The sequence below is a fragment of the Gouania willdenowi genome, chromosome 16 (genome assembly GCF_900634775.1).
Source record: "Gouania willdenowi chromosome 16, fGouWil2.1, whole genome shotgun sequence".
NCBI lineage: Eukaryota > Metazoa > Chordata > Actinopteri > Blenniiformes > Gobiesocidae > Gouania > Gouania willdenowi.
This window is the reverse complement of record NC_041059.1, coordinates 9,921,465-9,936,555: the sequence shown is the minus strand read 5'-3', so window position 1 is coordinate 9,936,555 and position 15,091 is coordinate 9,921,465. Positions and strand designations below refer to the sequence as shown.

Here is a 15,091-nt window from a genome sequence, read left to right as displayed (position 1 = left end):
AGAATGTCATAAAAGTCCGAATGAAAAAGAATCATTTAATCATATATTAGCGCTGCCTCCTGATGTGGTTTTGAACAGCCTCTCATATTCACAGGGGAACAATCCCCTTCCAACCTGTTCAGAGACCATTAAATTAACTGCATGCTTGGTGGTGAGACGTGAAGTTGAAACGAGAAGGGAATAACTTTAGCAAAAAAAAAAAAAAAAAAAAAAGAGGTCCTGCAGGCCATTTTAAGGTTTGTGTGTGCACAGTAACAAAAGATAAGTAGTGCTGTATCGAGCACGGGGGATGAACTGATCCATGAATGTCATGTAAGGTTTTGTTTCGATTTGGATTATAATATATTATTTTTTTTAAGTCAGCTAATGGGATTTGAAGGTTTGGGATTCAAAAGCAGCAGGTTTCTATTTTAGGCTCTGATTGAAAAAACTTCTCTCACACACACACACACACACACACACACACACACACACACGCTAATGATAAATCTTTCATTTTTCAGATTTAATTTCCACATCTTGACTTCAAAGTTCTCGGTGTAACAACATAACTTCCTATTTCTGGAGAGACAAATGGTGCGTTTTTAGTTCTCCTTTCATATCGTTGACAATCTATTGGGTGGAGAGTGTTTCTGTGACCATTTTGACTTTAGAGAACAAACTGAAAGAAGGTTTCAGTAGAGGATGTTTACATAATGATCTGAGCAGCACAGCCTGTACATTTCCCCTGCACTGGGATCAGATCTCATTTGAAATTCTGATACTCCTCAGTCTCCCTGTCTTTTTCTTTTAAAGAGAAACATGGAAAAATAAACCTCTGGATGTGTGAAATCAGCAGAATTACTAGGCAACACAACAGACGTGGATAGTCGCTGGCACGCAGGACGAAAGCTCAATCTGTTTATGTCATGTGTGAGAAATGATGCAGGATTTTAAAGGTGGTGCTCAGCAGATGATTGCATTGTGTGTGTGTGTGTGTGAGGGGGAGAGGATTGTTATTCTGTGTGACGTGCTAGAAGGTCTCGGCTCAAAGAGCAGCTTGGGCCTGGGGACTAGGCCGTGTGTGTGTGTGTGTGTGTGTGTGGGTGTGTGTGGGTGGGTGTATAGCAAGACAAAGTGTCTGGGTTCACAGAAAACCAATCGAGACACCTGCCGGCTACCTCTGGCAGCCACTGATAAAATAGGTAGAAAGAATGTATTGAGCCTGCGGTGCTGCCGTGCAAATGGCAGGAAAAGGATCGGGAGATTGCTTTCCTTTTGCCATCTTGTTTTGTCTCTAATACCTTACCACGTTTTTATTTGGCACAACAGTGATTAAATAATTACATAAAAATGGCAATTGTGTCCGTTGACCCTTTTTATTGGAAAAAAACTGCAGCTTGGAGCAAAAAAAAAAAAAAGAAGAAGATCAAAACAAGAGAAAAAAAAAAGTGCTCCTACACAGACAGGAAAAAAGCAGCTGGAACAGCTGACCCATAGCTACGAAATGAGGGGTGAAGCACTTCACTATTAATCATGCACGGAGGACAGACTCTGCCAGAAATGCATGCGGATGAATAAAAAATGAACAAAAATGAAACACTGTCTCAGCACAACATTTCAACATCTGCATTAGGAAGGAAAAGGCCACAGCAGATCACAAGAACATCACGTGTCATCAAAAGAGTCACAGTTACCTTGCATCCCGGCAGAAACTAAATCAGAAAACAAATTCTGTCTTTTAATATATATATTTTACATGTTTTCATCATGTTGTATGACATCTCTGTTAAGCGCAAAGACCTCACACAGCAGTGGTCGAGGCATCTCTGCAACCTACGATACTGTAAACAATCTACACTATAAGGCGCACAGTTGAAATATTTGCCCAACAAAAGAGCCAACGACGTGTTCGTAAAGGGTTCGATGTGAAAACGCTTCATCTTCACCATCAAATCTCTGCAGATCTGGCATACCAACTGTCAATATACCAACCGCAGGCAGTAAAATGCTGCTTCTCTAACTGGCACAACACAAAAAAACACATTTGAAAACCAAAAATAAGAACCCGTTGTCGTTCTTTTCTCTTTTGAAATTAGGCACAGTGTACAGCACAGTAAACACTTTTTTTTTTCTTCTTCAACACCGTTTAGCTGTTGACATATAAAAAAGTAGACACTGAAGGCCCTTCCAAGAATGGAAGGACTATTTATTTATTTTTTCTTCCCAAATCTAACACAACAGACAGTTTTTCGCTGCAGGCATATCTTCATCCAAGCTTTTAATACACTTTAAAGGGAGCTTTCACACCTCACTGTGCTTGGCAGCCAATGCTTTTATCACTCCCCCCATCCCTAAGATTGGGAATAACGACAGAATATCTTAAACACACATAAGGCATTAAAATCTTCATTGCCTGAATTACTCGTACTAAGTTTTTTTTTGTACCTCTCATCTCTGTCCACAACCTTAAACAAAAATAAATTACGAAGAACCTTAATGACCTAAGCACTAAAAAATTGTCTTTTGTTTTTTTTCATTAACAGTTACAAACACTGATTGTCTACATTATCAATAAAAGTCTAAGGAGGTGAGTAAACATGAGATAATGTAAACAGTGTTATTACCCAACTTGCTTGCATCTGAAAAATATATTTGACCCTGTGTTAGACGTGAGAACAAACTTCCACACGAGACGGACGAGGTGCAAAGGTAGTCCATCTGGAGTTTGATGGCAGGGGAAAAGGACAGTAAAATGTAAAATGGCTCTGGTGCATCTTTTAACAGAGATTGATGTGCATTTGATTGATATTCTTCATAGTATGCTGTCTCTTTGTAGCTGAGATTTTTTAATTGGCAGGGAGAAGCTGTTAGATTGGTTTGCAGTTTTTTATTTCCTGCTATTTAGGCTTTTCTTTGATTAAAACTGCTTTGAACGCATCAAATCAGTCTATTTATATGACTTTTTTTGTTTTGCTTTGTGCAGGTTTTTAGACTATTCGGTAATCAAACGTGTCTTTCTCCGTGTGGTCAGTCCAGTTTGATGAGGGCATGCTGCGGTACGGGTCCAGAAGGATCCGAAAGCAGCGCACGATTAGGAGGGCCAGGAAGATGAAGAGCAGCAGCACGAAAACGAAGGCCGCCTTCTGTTCCAGCGTCAGGTACGACGGCCCGTGATGGCCGCCGCCCGACGAGGACAGCGTGCTGCTGAACAGGCCCTCAGCCATCCTGGGCACGTCCATGCTTGATCGTCTGGGCTCCAGCTCTTTGATGGTTGTTGAAGACTTCCGAAGGAAATATGGGCTCAGTGTGACAAAACACCTGCGCAAGAAATGCAGAAAGATGGATTATTGATCACGTCTTCCATGTTGTGACAGGCATAATCAATATGAACTGTTATCTCATCAGTTATGATGAATTATTTAGGTGACAGCAACATAATGTGCAGCATAAAGTCGCCGTTGAATGAGATTATTTTTGAAAGTCGAGTGAAAAAATGTGTGAGACCCAGGGGACTGAATAGTAGCATTTTAGGAGGTTTAAATCATACGCGGAGTTTGGGAATTCAATGTACATCATATACAAATATTTTAAGTGCCATAAAACAAAAACAATAATCCCAAACTTTTGAGACTTTAGGTTGGTTCTTTTTCTATTTCGCAATTCTTCTTCACAATGTAAATGGTGAAGCGACACTGTACCCATGTATGGTACTGCAGCAAAAATGAAGCAGAAAGCGGCCGCTAGCCTCATTTTATCATGAACAACAACATTTAACAACACTTCAACGCAAATTTTTGGAGTCAACATTATCTATGTTACTAATCGTTTTTGCATTATTGTATAAGGTTACACACATTGTGGTTGGCGCAAATCTCAAGACGATCTATATATTTCATTATATTTTTTCTTCTGCGACCCAAAACTCTGCCTATGGTTTAAATCTACATTTGCGTTTTTTATGTAACACATAATGTAAAGAATATTACCATGGCCGTAAATGTGTCACTGACTTTATCAAACCATATGTTAAATATTAACAGATCTGCACAAGCATTATAAATTCACTTAATTATTTATTGCAACGCCTGAGGAAATATATTCCTCTTCAGAGAAGGTTGCATGAATGACACGTGAATGCAAATGGTTTAACAGCTGACTAAAGGAAAGATTGGCAAAGAGCTGCCCCACGGTCCCAAACATGCCAAAGTCCAAAGCGTGTGTCAAGCAGGTTGGCGCTCATTAACATCGGTTTGATTTAGAAGCTCTAATCACTCAAGCATGACGAGGGCTGCACGGAGGAGTAAAAGTTCAGCAGAACTGCTTCTTAGGGGTTGGATGACAAGACCTCAGACTTTCTAAGAGCAGGTCGTCCCTGAGCTGAGTGTGAATGCATGAGATTTCTGCAGGACACCAGGGTTCCTTTCACTGTAATAAATGTATGCTGGGTGAGTAGGAGCCATGCCTGTGTTTGTCTGCCTCCAGGCCTTGCATGAATCCATCCATCCACTGATGGATTCAGAGCCTCCTCAGTACACAAGGTTAGGTTAGGCATTCTTAATATCTTGCAAGTCATCGGGGACGCCAAAATCATTCACATTTACACAAATGTTTACAAAGTTCACGTATTGCTGCTGCATTCAGTGAATAATAATGAAATCAGACCAATGCTGAATCTTTCAAGAGACAGTCAAGGATTGTTGATATGTTTGCTTGACTTTATACTCGATGCTTATTTCCCATCAAACTCACAAACATAATCCTTGCAAGAGTTATTGACCAATTTTGCATCCCTTTATACCCACTCAACACCAACACGGAGTTTAATGATTATAAATTGGCCCATATTTTTTGCTGATGATCCCTTAATGGAATAATAAGTGTAGTTGCAACATCAAAGATCAATCAAGACAAAAATAATCAGATTAAGAACAGTAATTTACAGAATAATCGCCGCAATTAGACAGATGAATGAAATGGACTTCGTGCCTTAAGGTAAAAAAATAAACTTAATTATTATTATACCAAAGGATAAGATTTCCTTTTCAAATTAAATGTAAATTCTAAATCGTCCTTTATGTAACTAACACCAATGAAATAAAAAAAACAGAGCCTTGCAAACACTGAAATGGCCCGAATAGCCTTTAAGTTTAGTTTGGTTTTTAATTGTTTGTTGACCAAAACAACAAACCTCCAAAAAGGCATAATTTCCTTCACTCTAATGTGTCAAATTAGGCTTGCAGTTGTTTGCATCATTTGCTCAGCCTGTGTCTGATACAATGATTGAGGAGAAGGAGACAGTTTGGCTGCTTGTTCTGATGAGCTGGAGGTGAATTAATCGATCTCCAAACAGCCAGAGGGAAGGTTGATTGTTTGGCGTTGTTTTTTTTTTCCCCTGCTGAGCAAACTCTCTCTGAGTTATTGCTGAGACGAACTCTTACATTTGTTTTTTTCTTGACTTTACTCCACGTATGCTACAGCCTGTATTATTCTCTCCAGCCTTGGATATGTAAATTCTCAGACAGTATGAGGTTTGTTTTTCATACTCCAATTTCCAAGGCTGGTGTGTTCATTTCCATTTTAACCAATTGGACCACCTCAATCAATAGTGATTTGTGAATAATCTCTGGATCTGATTGAGATGTGCAGGCTTGTAAGTACAATATAGACCTGATCATCTATCATTCTGATAGTCACGTAACCCTTCAATTATTGGGGCTGTATGGTGGCTGCCATTTACTACCTAAAAATTGGTTTAAAAAAAAAAAAATTACAATTGAGCCTTGATGCTTATATCACTCTGTATTACAAAAATGTAGAGGCAGATTATTGTATTTTCTACCAACCTAAAGAAGAGGAACACGTTTTTTCTTGTTTCACTTTTACAGGTTGGTAGAAAATGCATTTTGATTAGATTGCAAATTGTGGTTGAACAAACGTTCAATAGAAGCATACAGACAATGGTAACCACACGGTAAAATGCACAAATTATATTTTTACATTAAGCCATAGAAATGGAATTGGTGCAATTCATTTACAAACTCTAGACCAATTGTGTGAAACTCAAGGCCCGGGGGCCAAATGTGGCCCTTAAAGCATCTGATTCTACATGAATTATTGTGTATTGCCAAACAATTCAGTTAAAAATTGTTGTTGAAAGAACTATACATTTTTCCAGAATCCTGCAATTTTTCTCAAATTACTCCACAAAATCTGACAAAATTAAAAAAAAAATCGAAAAAACAAATAAATAAATCAAAGGGCATTTAAGTATTTGTCACTTATTGCTTAGATATTGTTTATGCCTTTCATACTTTACATTTAATTTATAACTGCAAGTGCAAACGTTCGTATTTGGCCGTTGAACTAAATTTAGTTTGACAGCCCTTCTCTAGACCAAACAGTTTAAGACAAAAAAGGACACAATTGTCCTTTAAAAAGCTTATTCAGAATATGTATTTGACACATGTGCCAGGACTGTTGTATGAAATGCTTAAGAATCAGACTCCAGTCTTTTCCGTGTTGTGTTTGGTTACATGGCTCGTGGTGTGAGAAGCCTTTGCAAAGTGTGATGGTCACTTGGGAGGGGCATGGATGTGTTATGAGGTGGTTTGAAATGCGGTTTGAAATGGCAAGGCGAACACAAGAGCTGTCACTTACTGGCAAACAATAAAAAAAAAAAAAAAGTGTTCTCAGGAGGGCGACAGTGAGACAGCTGCCTTCAGTCTTGCCTCACTGATCCGTCTCTTCTAATCCAGCACCAAAAAATGATATTTCACAACAGTGACTCATTGGCCTTTTCGGGAAACATGATAAGGAACAGTTTGTCTTTGTACATATCAAGTCTTAATCCCATCATCCTGCCCTCCAATGACATGCTAAGGTTACGGAGCATTAACGCTTTTGAGCAATATTTCTCACTGTTATTTGGTACAAGCTTATGTAATGCACTTCAAAGACTTCCAACGTCCCCATCATCAAAAGCTCAGCGAATAAGTACCTTTTTTAGAGCTCTATCTGACACCTTTTCACAGAGATTAACGGAAAGTTTGAGTTTCCGTCTATGCAAATACAAAATAAAGCCTCTCTTTTCAAACAAAAAAGGCCAGAAATAGTTTACCTGTTGCAGTCTTGAACTACAGCATTTGAGTAAAAATACGGTATTTTCTATGGCGTGTCAATAGCTTGCCAATGACAGAGAAGAAACACATACTATAATAAGTTTTGGAAATTATATGATGTTATTTTGGTTCATCTGTGCAGCAACAGCTGCTGTGTGGAGGAGAGCGGAGTAAAATTAGTGTGGAAAGTGGGTTAGACAAGGAAACAGAGCCAAGGTTTAGAAAGGACAGCAGTCAATTTGGACATACTGAGTGAGGGATTGCGTGTGTGCGAGCGTGTGTGCCCATGTGTAAGGCAATTAAGACGAATGGAGTTTTGAAAAGGCAATAGAGGATATGTAATTAAATGGTGAAGGGGCCTCAATGGACAACATTTTTCATTGGGCTGTCAATCACACCACAGGGTAAAAAAAACCCCCAGTGCTATTAAACTGCTGCACAAAAATACTTCATAATGTTCTATTCTAGAGAACCTTAAACCATATAGTGGAAAAGTAGAAGTATTATCATTATGAAAATGATCTTTACATTAATCTTGACATTTACATTTTATCCTCGTCATGTAGTAATACGTTATTGTATTATTTGACTGAGGGTGATACTGCAAATTCTGCGTGTAACATTACATTTACATTCACATCCACAGCTCAACTACACAGTGATAGAAAGTGGCCTGTATTCACAACACGAACACTCTACTGTTGTTATACATGCACTCTTTCTGAAAAACACAATGCTCTTGTGAAAACACACGCACACACAGCACACACGTTAACACTTTCTGCACACGTGTAGCTGCAACAAACCCACACATCCTCACAAACACACACACCCCGTCTATTTTTATACCAACACGTCTGAGGTGGGAAACTTTGGGTGTGCCACACCAACCAGGATGGGAAGCAGAGAATGAGGCAGAGAGGTTAAAACAGACAAACCGATCATATCTATATATAGTTCATCTCAGTCAATATAAACATCTAGAATGGGTTCTTATAGAACTTAGAAATAGAACTATAGAAATATATATAAATACCAGCGACTGTAGCAATTTGAGATATGTGGATGTAAAGTGCATTACAAATACAATATTATTATCATTATTACTGAAAATAATTATTTCATTTGTATATTGTCATTGGGTTCTGTTGGTGTCTATAGCTCATGTCAGACACATGCCAGTCTGTGACACAGTGATGGGCTATTAACACCTAAAATATATAGTCATATAATACTAACATTTATTATCATTGCCATTCATATTTGACCATGGCCATAAATAAATGTGATTAAAAACACACAAAATTTTGTACATCCATTGAAATGCACCTTATTTTGTAATTGTTTGCACACCTAATGCTAATTTTGTTTTGTCCTTTAAACAGAAAAAGGTTAAGTTATTCAATATAGAGCCTTTCTTTGTAGTGCTCTCAAAACTCCACCATTTTGAAGGAATGAGACATTTTACAAACAAATTCTTAATTACCATATTTACATATGTATTCAGTTCTTTTTTGTGACTGGGAATATTCATGGTTGAAATCATTATTTTTTTTTGGGTAATATAATTACAGTAAAGCTGTCAACTTAATTCAAAAAATGCATTTTTTTTTTAAGTATTTGTATTCACCTAATCGAAACAATACATTTTTTTTTTTTTTTTATTCAATAACAATATTTAAAACATTTGTTTCCTTTTCATTGCCCATTAAAAATCTTCACATAGGGATCAAGGGTAGACCCACCCATGCATTCCAACATTTTAGTGCAGAATAATGATCCATCGTTTGAATAAAGCTTTGCAATCTGCGCTGTTTTAAAAAAAAAAATTAATAAATTTTATTAAACATGATGTAAATCATCTATTTTGGTCAGCACATCCTTCAGTGTGTTTGAAGGCACCACCGGCTACTTTAGTGCATCAGTTAAACGCAATGACATTTACACACATGGAGATTGTCAAGATAATGTTGCACAAGTCCATCAGCAGCACTAACCTGTTGTTTTCGGGCAGAGCTCGGGAATCTCCGTCAGCGGCGGGTCTCCATCCTCATGGATCCGAAAGGCGTCACCGAAACAACGAAAAGAGCCGAGCGGACGCGTCTGTTTCCAGCTGCCTGAGCCCGAGGAGCCGCTCACCTCATGGCCGACACACAAGCCTCTCACAGCGGGGTGTTTGTCTCTGTGTTTGCTGCCTGCAGCCCGGCACTCTTCTTTCTGCCTTTGCCTCACAGACGTGTGTGTGTGTATGAGTGTGTGTGTCCCGGCTCATCCCCGCAGACTCACAGGCAGGGATGTAGTGGTACCCCGTCGCTCATGGCAACCTGTTGCCATAGCAATCCACCAGGTATAGGCTTATATATTTTTGCAAGCCGATGGGAGATGAGGTGTGGCCATCAAGTAGCAGCAGATCATAACAGTCAATGCAGGGTCAGTCAAGATAAAGTCGCAAACTTTAAATATGATTATATATCAGCTTTGATTTAAAAAACAAAAACTAAACATGGGTAACACTTTATTTGAAGTTTTATACGTAAAGGCTTACATTACGCTGTCATTATTATGACATAAAACCTGTCATTACAACACGAATAAGGTGTCATGAAGGCTGTCATTAAGTGCTGTTTGCTAAATTATGACACCTTTGGAGCTATGTTGGCATTTTTTGGTTAGGTGGAGAGATCTAGTGGGGCTAGGGTTCAGGGTTAGGGGAAAATGTGGAAGAGTACTGATCAGTGACGTGCCTTGAGCACTCGGGTTGGGTAGGCACCAATGTCAACTTTGACATCTTCATATGTTTCTGCTGGCAAGTATTAATTCAATTCAATTCAACTTTATATGTATTAAGCAATTTACAACAAAGTCATCTCAATGTGCTTATCGAAATATAAAATTCAGAAAGAAAAAACCCAACAAGATCCACATGAACAAGCATTTAGCCATCAAACAAAATCAACAGCATAAAACACCATTAAAGAAACATAAACAATTATTTTATATAGCCTCCATACTCTCCCAACAAGATATATCTCATGACACAGCAGCACATCTGTTGTTTGTGTTGGAAACAAAAAAAAGGAGAAAATGACAACAACAACAACTCAGAACAGCCTCAGTGAGGCCCATCCACAAAGTCAATCCTTCATTTCACTGTAGAAAATACAAACAATTTTCTGACCTTTCCTTTGCTGAAGGTCTGGTAGCTCAGGTGTTGGTCTATCATCTTTTAAAAGCTGTTGTTTTTCCTCAAATGAAAGTTTCCTTATCGTCTCTAGCGCTGTCATCCTGCCTGTAGTGTTATCCCACCCATTAGCTAGAAAACGTAGCAGCGGCCACGTGATATCAATTCACTAATGCACTGTGAACGTACGTATAGCATTTAGCATAGCGCGGTTCAGTCCAAAGGCACCGTAGAGAGCTGCCTTTTTACGTAAATGATTTTTATTTTGGGGAACTGACTGCGCATGCGCAAACACATAAAACCACACTATGGGAACAGAGGCAGAGCAGCAATGTGCCTCCTCCTGTCTTACAGCGGAGTGAGACTGTGCAGCGTCTCTGCTGTACCAGGAAATAGTGATGTTTAGTAATTTGGGATATGAAAAGCACAAAATGCTGACACTTTAAAACTAGTAGATACTGTAGGCTATTGGAAAATGAAAAATAAATAATTTACAATTACATTATAATTAAAACAAATAATCAAAATATCAATTCACCCTTGGGTAGGCACTGCCTACCTTGCCCACCCTGACTGCACGTCACTGGTACCGAGATCCTATAGTAGAAGTACTGTTACTTGATTGAAATTGTGCCCAAGTACATTTAAAAAATATAGCTCAATTAAATAGTACTCAAAGTAAAAGTTACTAGTTGGTTTCACCCTCCATGTTTATTGTTGGTAATAAATTTTGCCACGGTTCCCTTGCATACAATAAACATTTCATGTATAGACTTATACAGGAAGAGACAACATTTTTGCACAATTGGAACTTTTTTTTCCCCACAAAGGCATCTGTATAAAATAAACAGTTTGTTAAAATGTACTATTATTCTAAAAATAAAATTATGACACCTTTGGAGCTATGTTGGCATTTTTGGGTGAGGTGGAGGGATCTAGTGGGGTTAGGGTTCAGAGTTAGGGTTCAGAGTTAGGGTCAGAGGTAGAAGAGTACTAATTAATTCAATTCAAAATGAAATTCTCAGGCTCCAAGTATAGCTAAATCTATGAACTCTAAAACTGAGAAAATACCCGGCATTCGATGCTGTTTTTGCGTGATGCATTATGTTTAATCTGATTGGTTGGCTATGATGTGACGCATTTGATAGTTGTTGTGTAAAATGTAATTCAAACCATCATTAGGCATTGGTTAAGTTAATTACGGAGAATTTAATTCAAACCTCAGTTTGATTCCTTTCCAATACAGAAACGCTGTTCAGTGCCTTCGTTATTCTCTCCCACAGAGGGTTTAAACTTGCTCTTTAAATTCCAGTTTTCACACTTATGAAAACCAAATCTTTGTCTTTCTACACCTCAGCTGTAAGGACGCTGATTTTCATCTAGGAAATGTTTATTTATTTGCCAGTGTTTGTTTGACCTCAGTGGGCGGGGCCTTCGAACCAGGAATATTTGAGGGCGTAACAAGTTAATGACAGCCGCATTTATCAACACCCCATCATTGGTGCGCTGGGATTGGTTGGATATGAATGTTTCATAAGTCTCACGATGGTGCGAACGACACAATGTGACCTCAGATTTGCACCCGTTTTTACGCAACGTTGATAAATGAGGGTCGTGTCTAATATTGGCAAGGCCTAAGCAGATAAGATATCCTTGATTCTCTGGCTAGACTTGTGCTAACTGATACCTTCAAGTGTTTTTTTGCTCCTATAACATTGCAAAATAAATTATATTTTTTCAAACAACGATTCTAACAATTGCCATCTTTTTTTTCTGATTCCCTATACCTACTTCCTGTTTTGTAGCCAAAGAAGCCATTACTGAGTAAAACCACCTGTTAACGTTCACATTTAAACAATGTTTTCATAAATAAATACAAATTGCAGGGACTTGTTTAGGATTTAAACATGACATTTTCATGCATTTATTTCACCATGGCTTCACAAAGAACTGTTGGTTGTTACCATAGTAACACAACACATAATATGTTGCGTCATGATTCTCACGTGGGAGCAAGAGGAAAGGTTGATAACAATGTGAGATAATGTTGTTTACTTTGTCTTTTTTAATGCTGCACACAAAAAGGCTTTGCAGTAACAAAACATCCTCTAATATAAACCAGTCACCTTGTTCTTCTGTTTGATGACTTTCAGACTGGTTGTAAAAATAGAAAATGTCAGTCTACTGAACAGACATGTTGAATGTCTTGTTCGTGTTGAAAATCTTTTGCTGTGACAAATACAGAAACACTCAGGTGTCTGTAATGGTCAGTGAAAGGGTCAGACATGTGGCTGTGCAGAGAAGTCTGAAGATCGAAGAGATTGTATTGATCAAATAAACTCACAAATGTTATTCTCCATCACCACCTGGTGGAAGTCAGTGAGGACTGCAGGCAAAAAACAGTCAAATAAATGCTCCAGCCATCATTTTCACACAGTTTGAAAGGCACCAACAATAAATGACAAATATCAGTCTCTGTTGGATCTCCACTTCAACATTTCTTGATTTTGTGACAAACATTTTTGTTATTTTGAGCAATTTTGTGAGTTCTGATTGCAGTCACGTATAGTATAGGCAAGGGGATACACCGACCCCCTGCAAATATTCTGGAGTTTCAATGAATTTATGAATTTGGCAGAAATGAGATAATATCTACAACTGAAATATTTAGTATTTTACACAGTGATAAATGCTTTCTGTCTTATTTTTACTTTCTTCTACGAGCCGACTTGAATGCTCTAAAATAGAGATGTTAAACTTCTTTTAAATCAGGGAGCAAATATGGACCAGTTTGATTTCAAGAGGGGCACAGATTTTATGCTATAGATAATGAGTCCTTTCAACATTATTGTGCCTTAGTTTGCGCTTTAAATTTCCTAGATTTTGTGACCATTTTTATTTAAAGAAAATGTTATGTAATAATTTGAGGAAAATTAAAAGATTTGTAAGAATTTTTAGGGTTTTCTTTAATAGTTTTAAAATGACTGCCATCATGCGATATGAGCACCAGGAAATCCTTGAGCTCTGCGAATATTGTTGAGTTTCATTCACACAATGATTCATGTTTTGTCATTTCTCTGACTTTCTCCTGTGGGCCGAAATGGATGCTTCAAAGGGCCGGATTTTTATCCCCTGGCCTTGAGTTTGACACGTGTTTTAGACAGTGGGATTAAATAGATGCAGGAATACAGTAAATTATGGTCATAACCAAATGATATACACTAAGAAACACAATGTAAGAGCAGACAATGCAAGCATGAATCTGGAGACTATGGAGACTGACTGGAATACAAAAATCATCATGCTTGAAGAACAGAGCAATATAAAAAGATAAAAACCTCTGACAGAATACGACACAAAGATATTAGACAATCTATCAATGACAGATCAAAGAGAGAAATTACAATAAACACATGAAACCTGCAGCTCTACATACAGTGACTATTTTAGGAAAGTAGAGGGTTAAACCAAAAGAAGCTGACAAAATAAATTACATTTGAGATTGGTATGAATTGGGTGCCTAACACCAATAGTGTCTTATAATAAATACATTACGAGTTCATTTTGCCTAGAGGAAGTCGACCCAACCTTTGTTAAATAATAAGCTCTAACCATCTGCTGTAGCTTTATGAACCTTTTCTTCTCTCATTACTTGGCATTTAAGAAAATGTCAACCAGTACGTTTCTAATGTGAGCAGACAGTAGGGGATCAAAGAGATCCTGTGTTAATCCTTACATTTACTTGTGTCTTTTTACAACTCCAAAAAGAAAGTTTGAAAGTTTCTTCATTTATTTACCAAAGATAACTTTTCTGTGTGGCAGATGGGGCATTAATTAATTCAATTATACAACTAATACATCAGCATTATCTGAGAGCAATGAGCTTGTTGCAGTAGTTGAATATATGAAAACAATAAGAATTATTCAAAATGTAATGACTTTGATTTGATCAAACATGTAAAGTTAGCTTGCGTTGCATGAATGGAGAGCAAACCTGCAAAGAATAGATCAGACATGGGCAACTGACGACCCGGGGGCCACATGTGACCCTCAATATAATTTTGTGCTGCCCCCAAAGTAAATACCCAAAATGACTCCAGAACAGCAAAACACACAAAATTACAACTAACACAAAAAAACAACAAAAACACACAAAAAAAGGCCCCAAAAACAAACAAAATGACAAGTACAGCAAATTACTCTTAAAACTCAAGAAAAGCACAAAATAACACGCGAACATGCGAAATTGTCAGAAAAATACATAAAAGACAACAAGCAATACTCAAAAATGACTCCAATAAGCTATAACAAAAAAGAAATTCCACACAATGACAGAAAAATACAAAAAGTACAACAAAATACAGATAAAAAGATTCTCCAAAAACACACAAACCCTTTGTTATTTGTTGTTATAATGCTCAGACTGCTCATTATACTTTAAATGCTGACATGAATGTTGATAACGTGGCTCTCAGATCAGACAATCACAATGTTGTAAGCCCCGGCTTTTTTAAAAGTTGTCCATCTCTGGAATAGACATAATGGATGACAGCAATTTCTACAGGTCAGTGGTTTTAAAATAGTGCATGTGTACGTGTACTCTCCTCGTGCCTTCCCTGGAGGGCACAGGGAGAACGCTGTGGGGAAGGAGTGGCTACAACAGCAGAATGAGGCCATCAGGACAACACGTTGGCAACACCTTTAGAGACATCATCAAGGTTTTTGAGAGGAAACTTTCTTTGACCTTATTTTTTGCCTTGCACTAGTGGTAGTTGGAAAAAAAAGTCCTCACCAAATTGAAGTGAAACAC

At 37.9% G+C, this 15,091-nt stretch overlaps 1 protein-coding gene across 1 annotated transcript; it reads right to left on the bottom strand.

Moving 5' to 3' along the window:
• Positions 1-2,832: 2,832 nt before the first annotated feature.
• LOC114478053 (cortexin-3) lies at positions 2,833-9,426 on the bottom strand. The gene is made up of 2 exons (XM_028470850.1): positions 9,098-9,426; positions 2,833-3,300 (listed from the first exon to the last, which is right to left on the bottom strand). The coding sequence occupies exon 2, from the start codon at positions 3,219-3,221 to the stop codon at positions 2,970-2,972; it is 252 nt and encodes an 83-aa protein (XP_028326651.1). The 5' UTR covers positions 3,222-3,300; positions 9,098-9,426; the 3' UTR covers positions 2,833-2,969.
• Between the last annotated feature and the right edge of the window lie 5,665 nt (positions 9,427-15,091).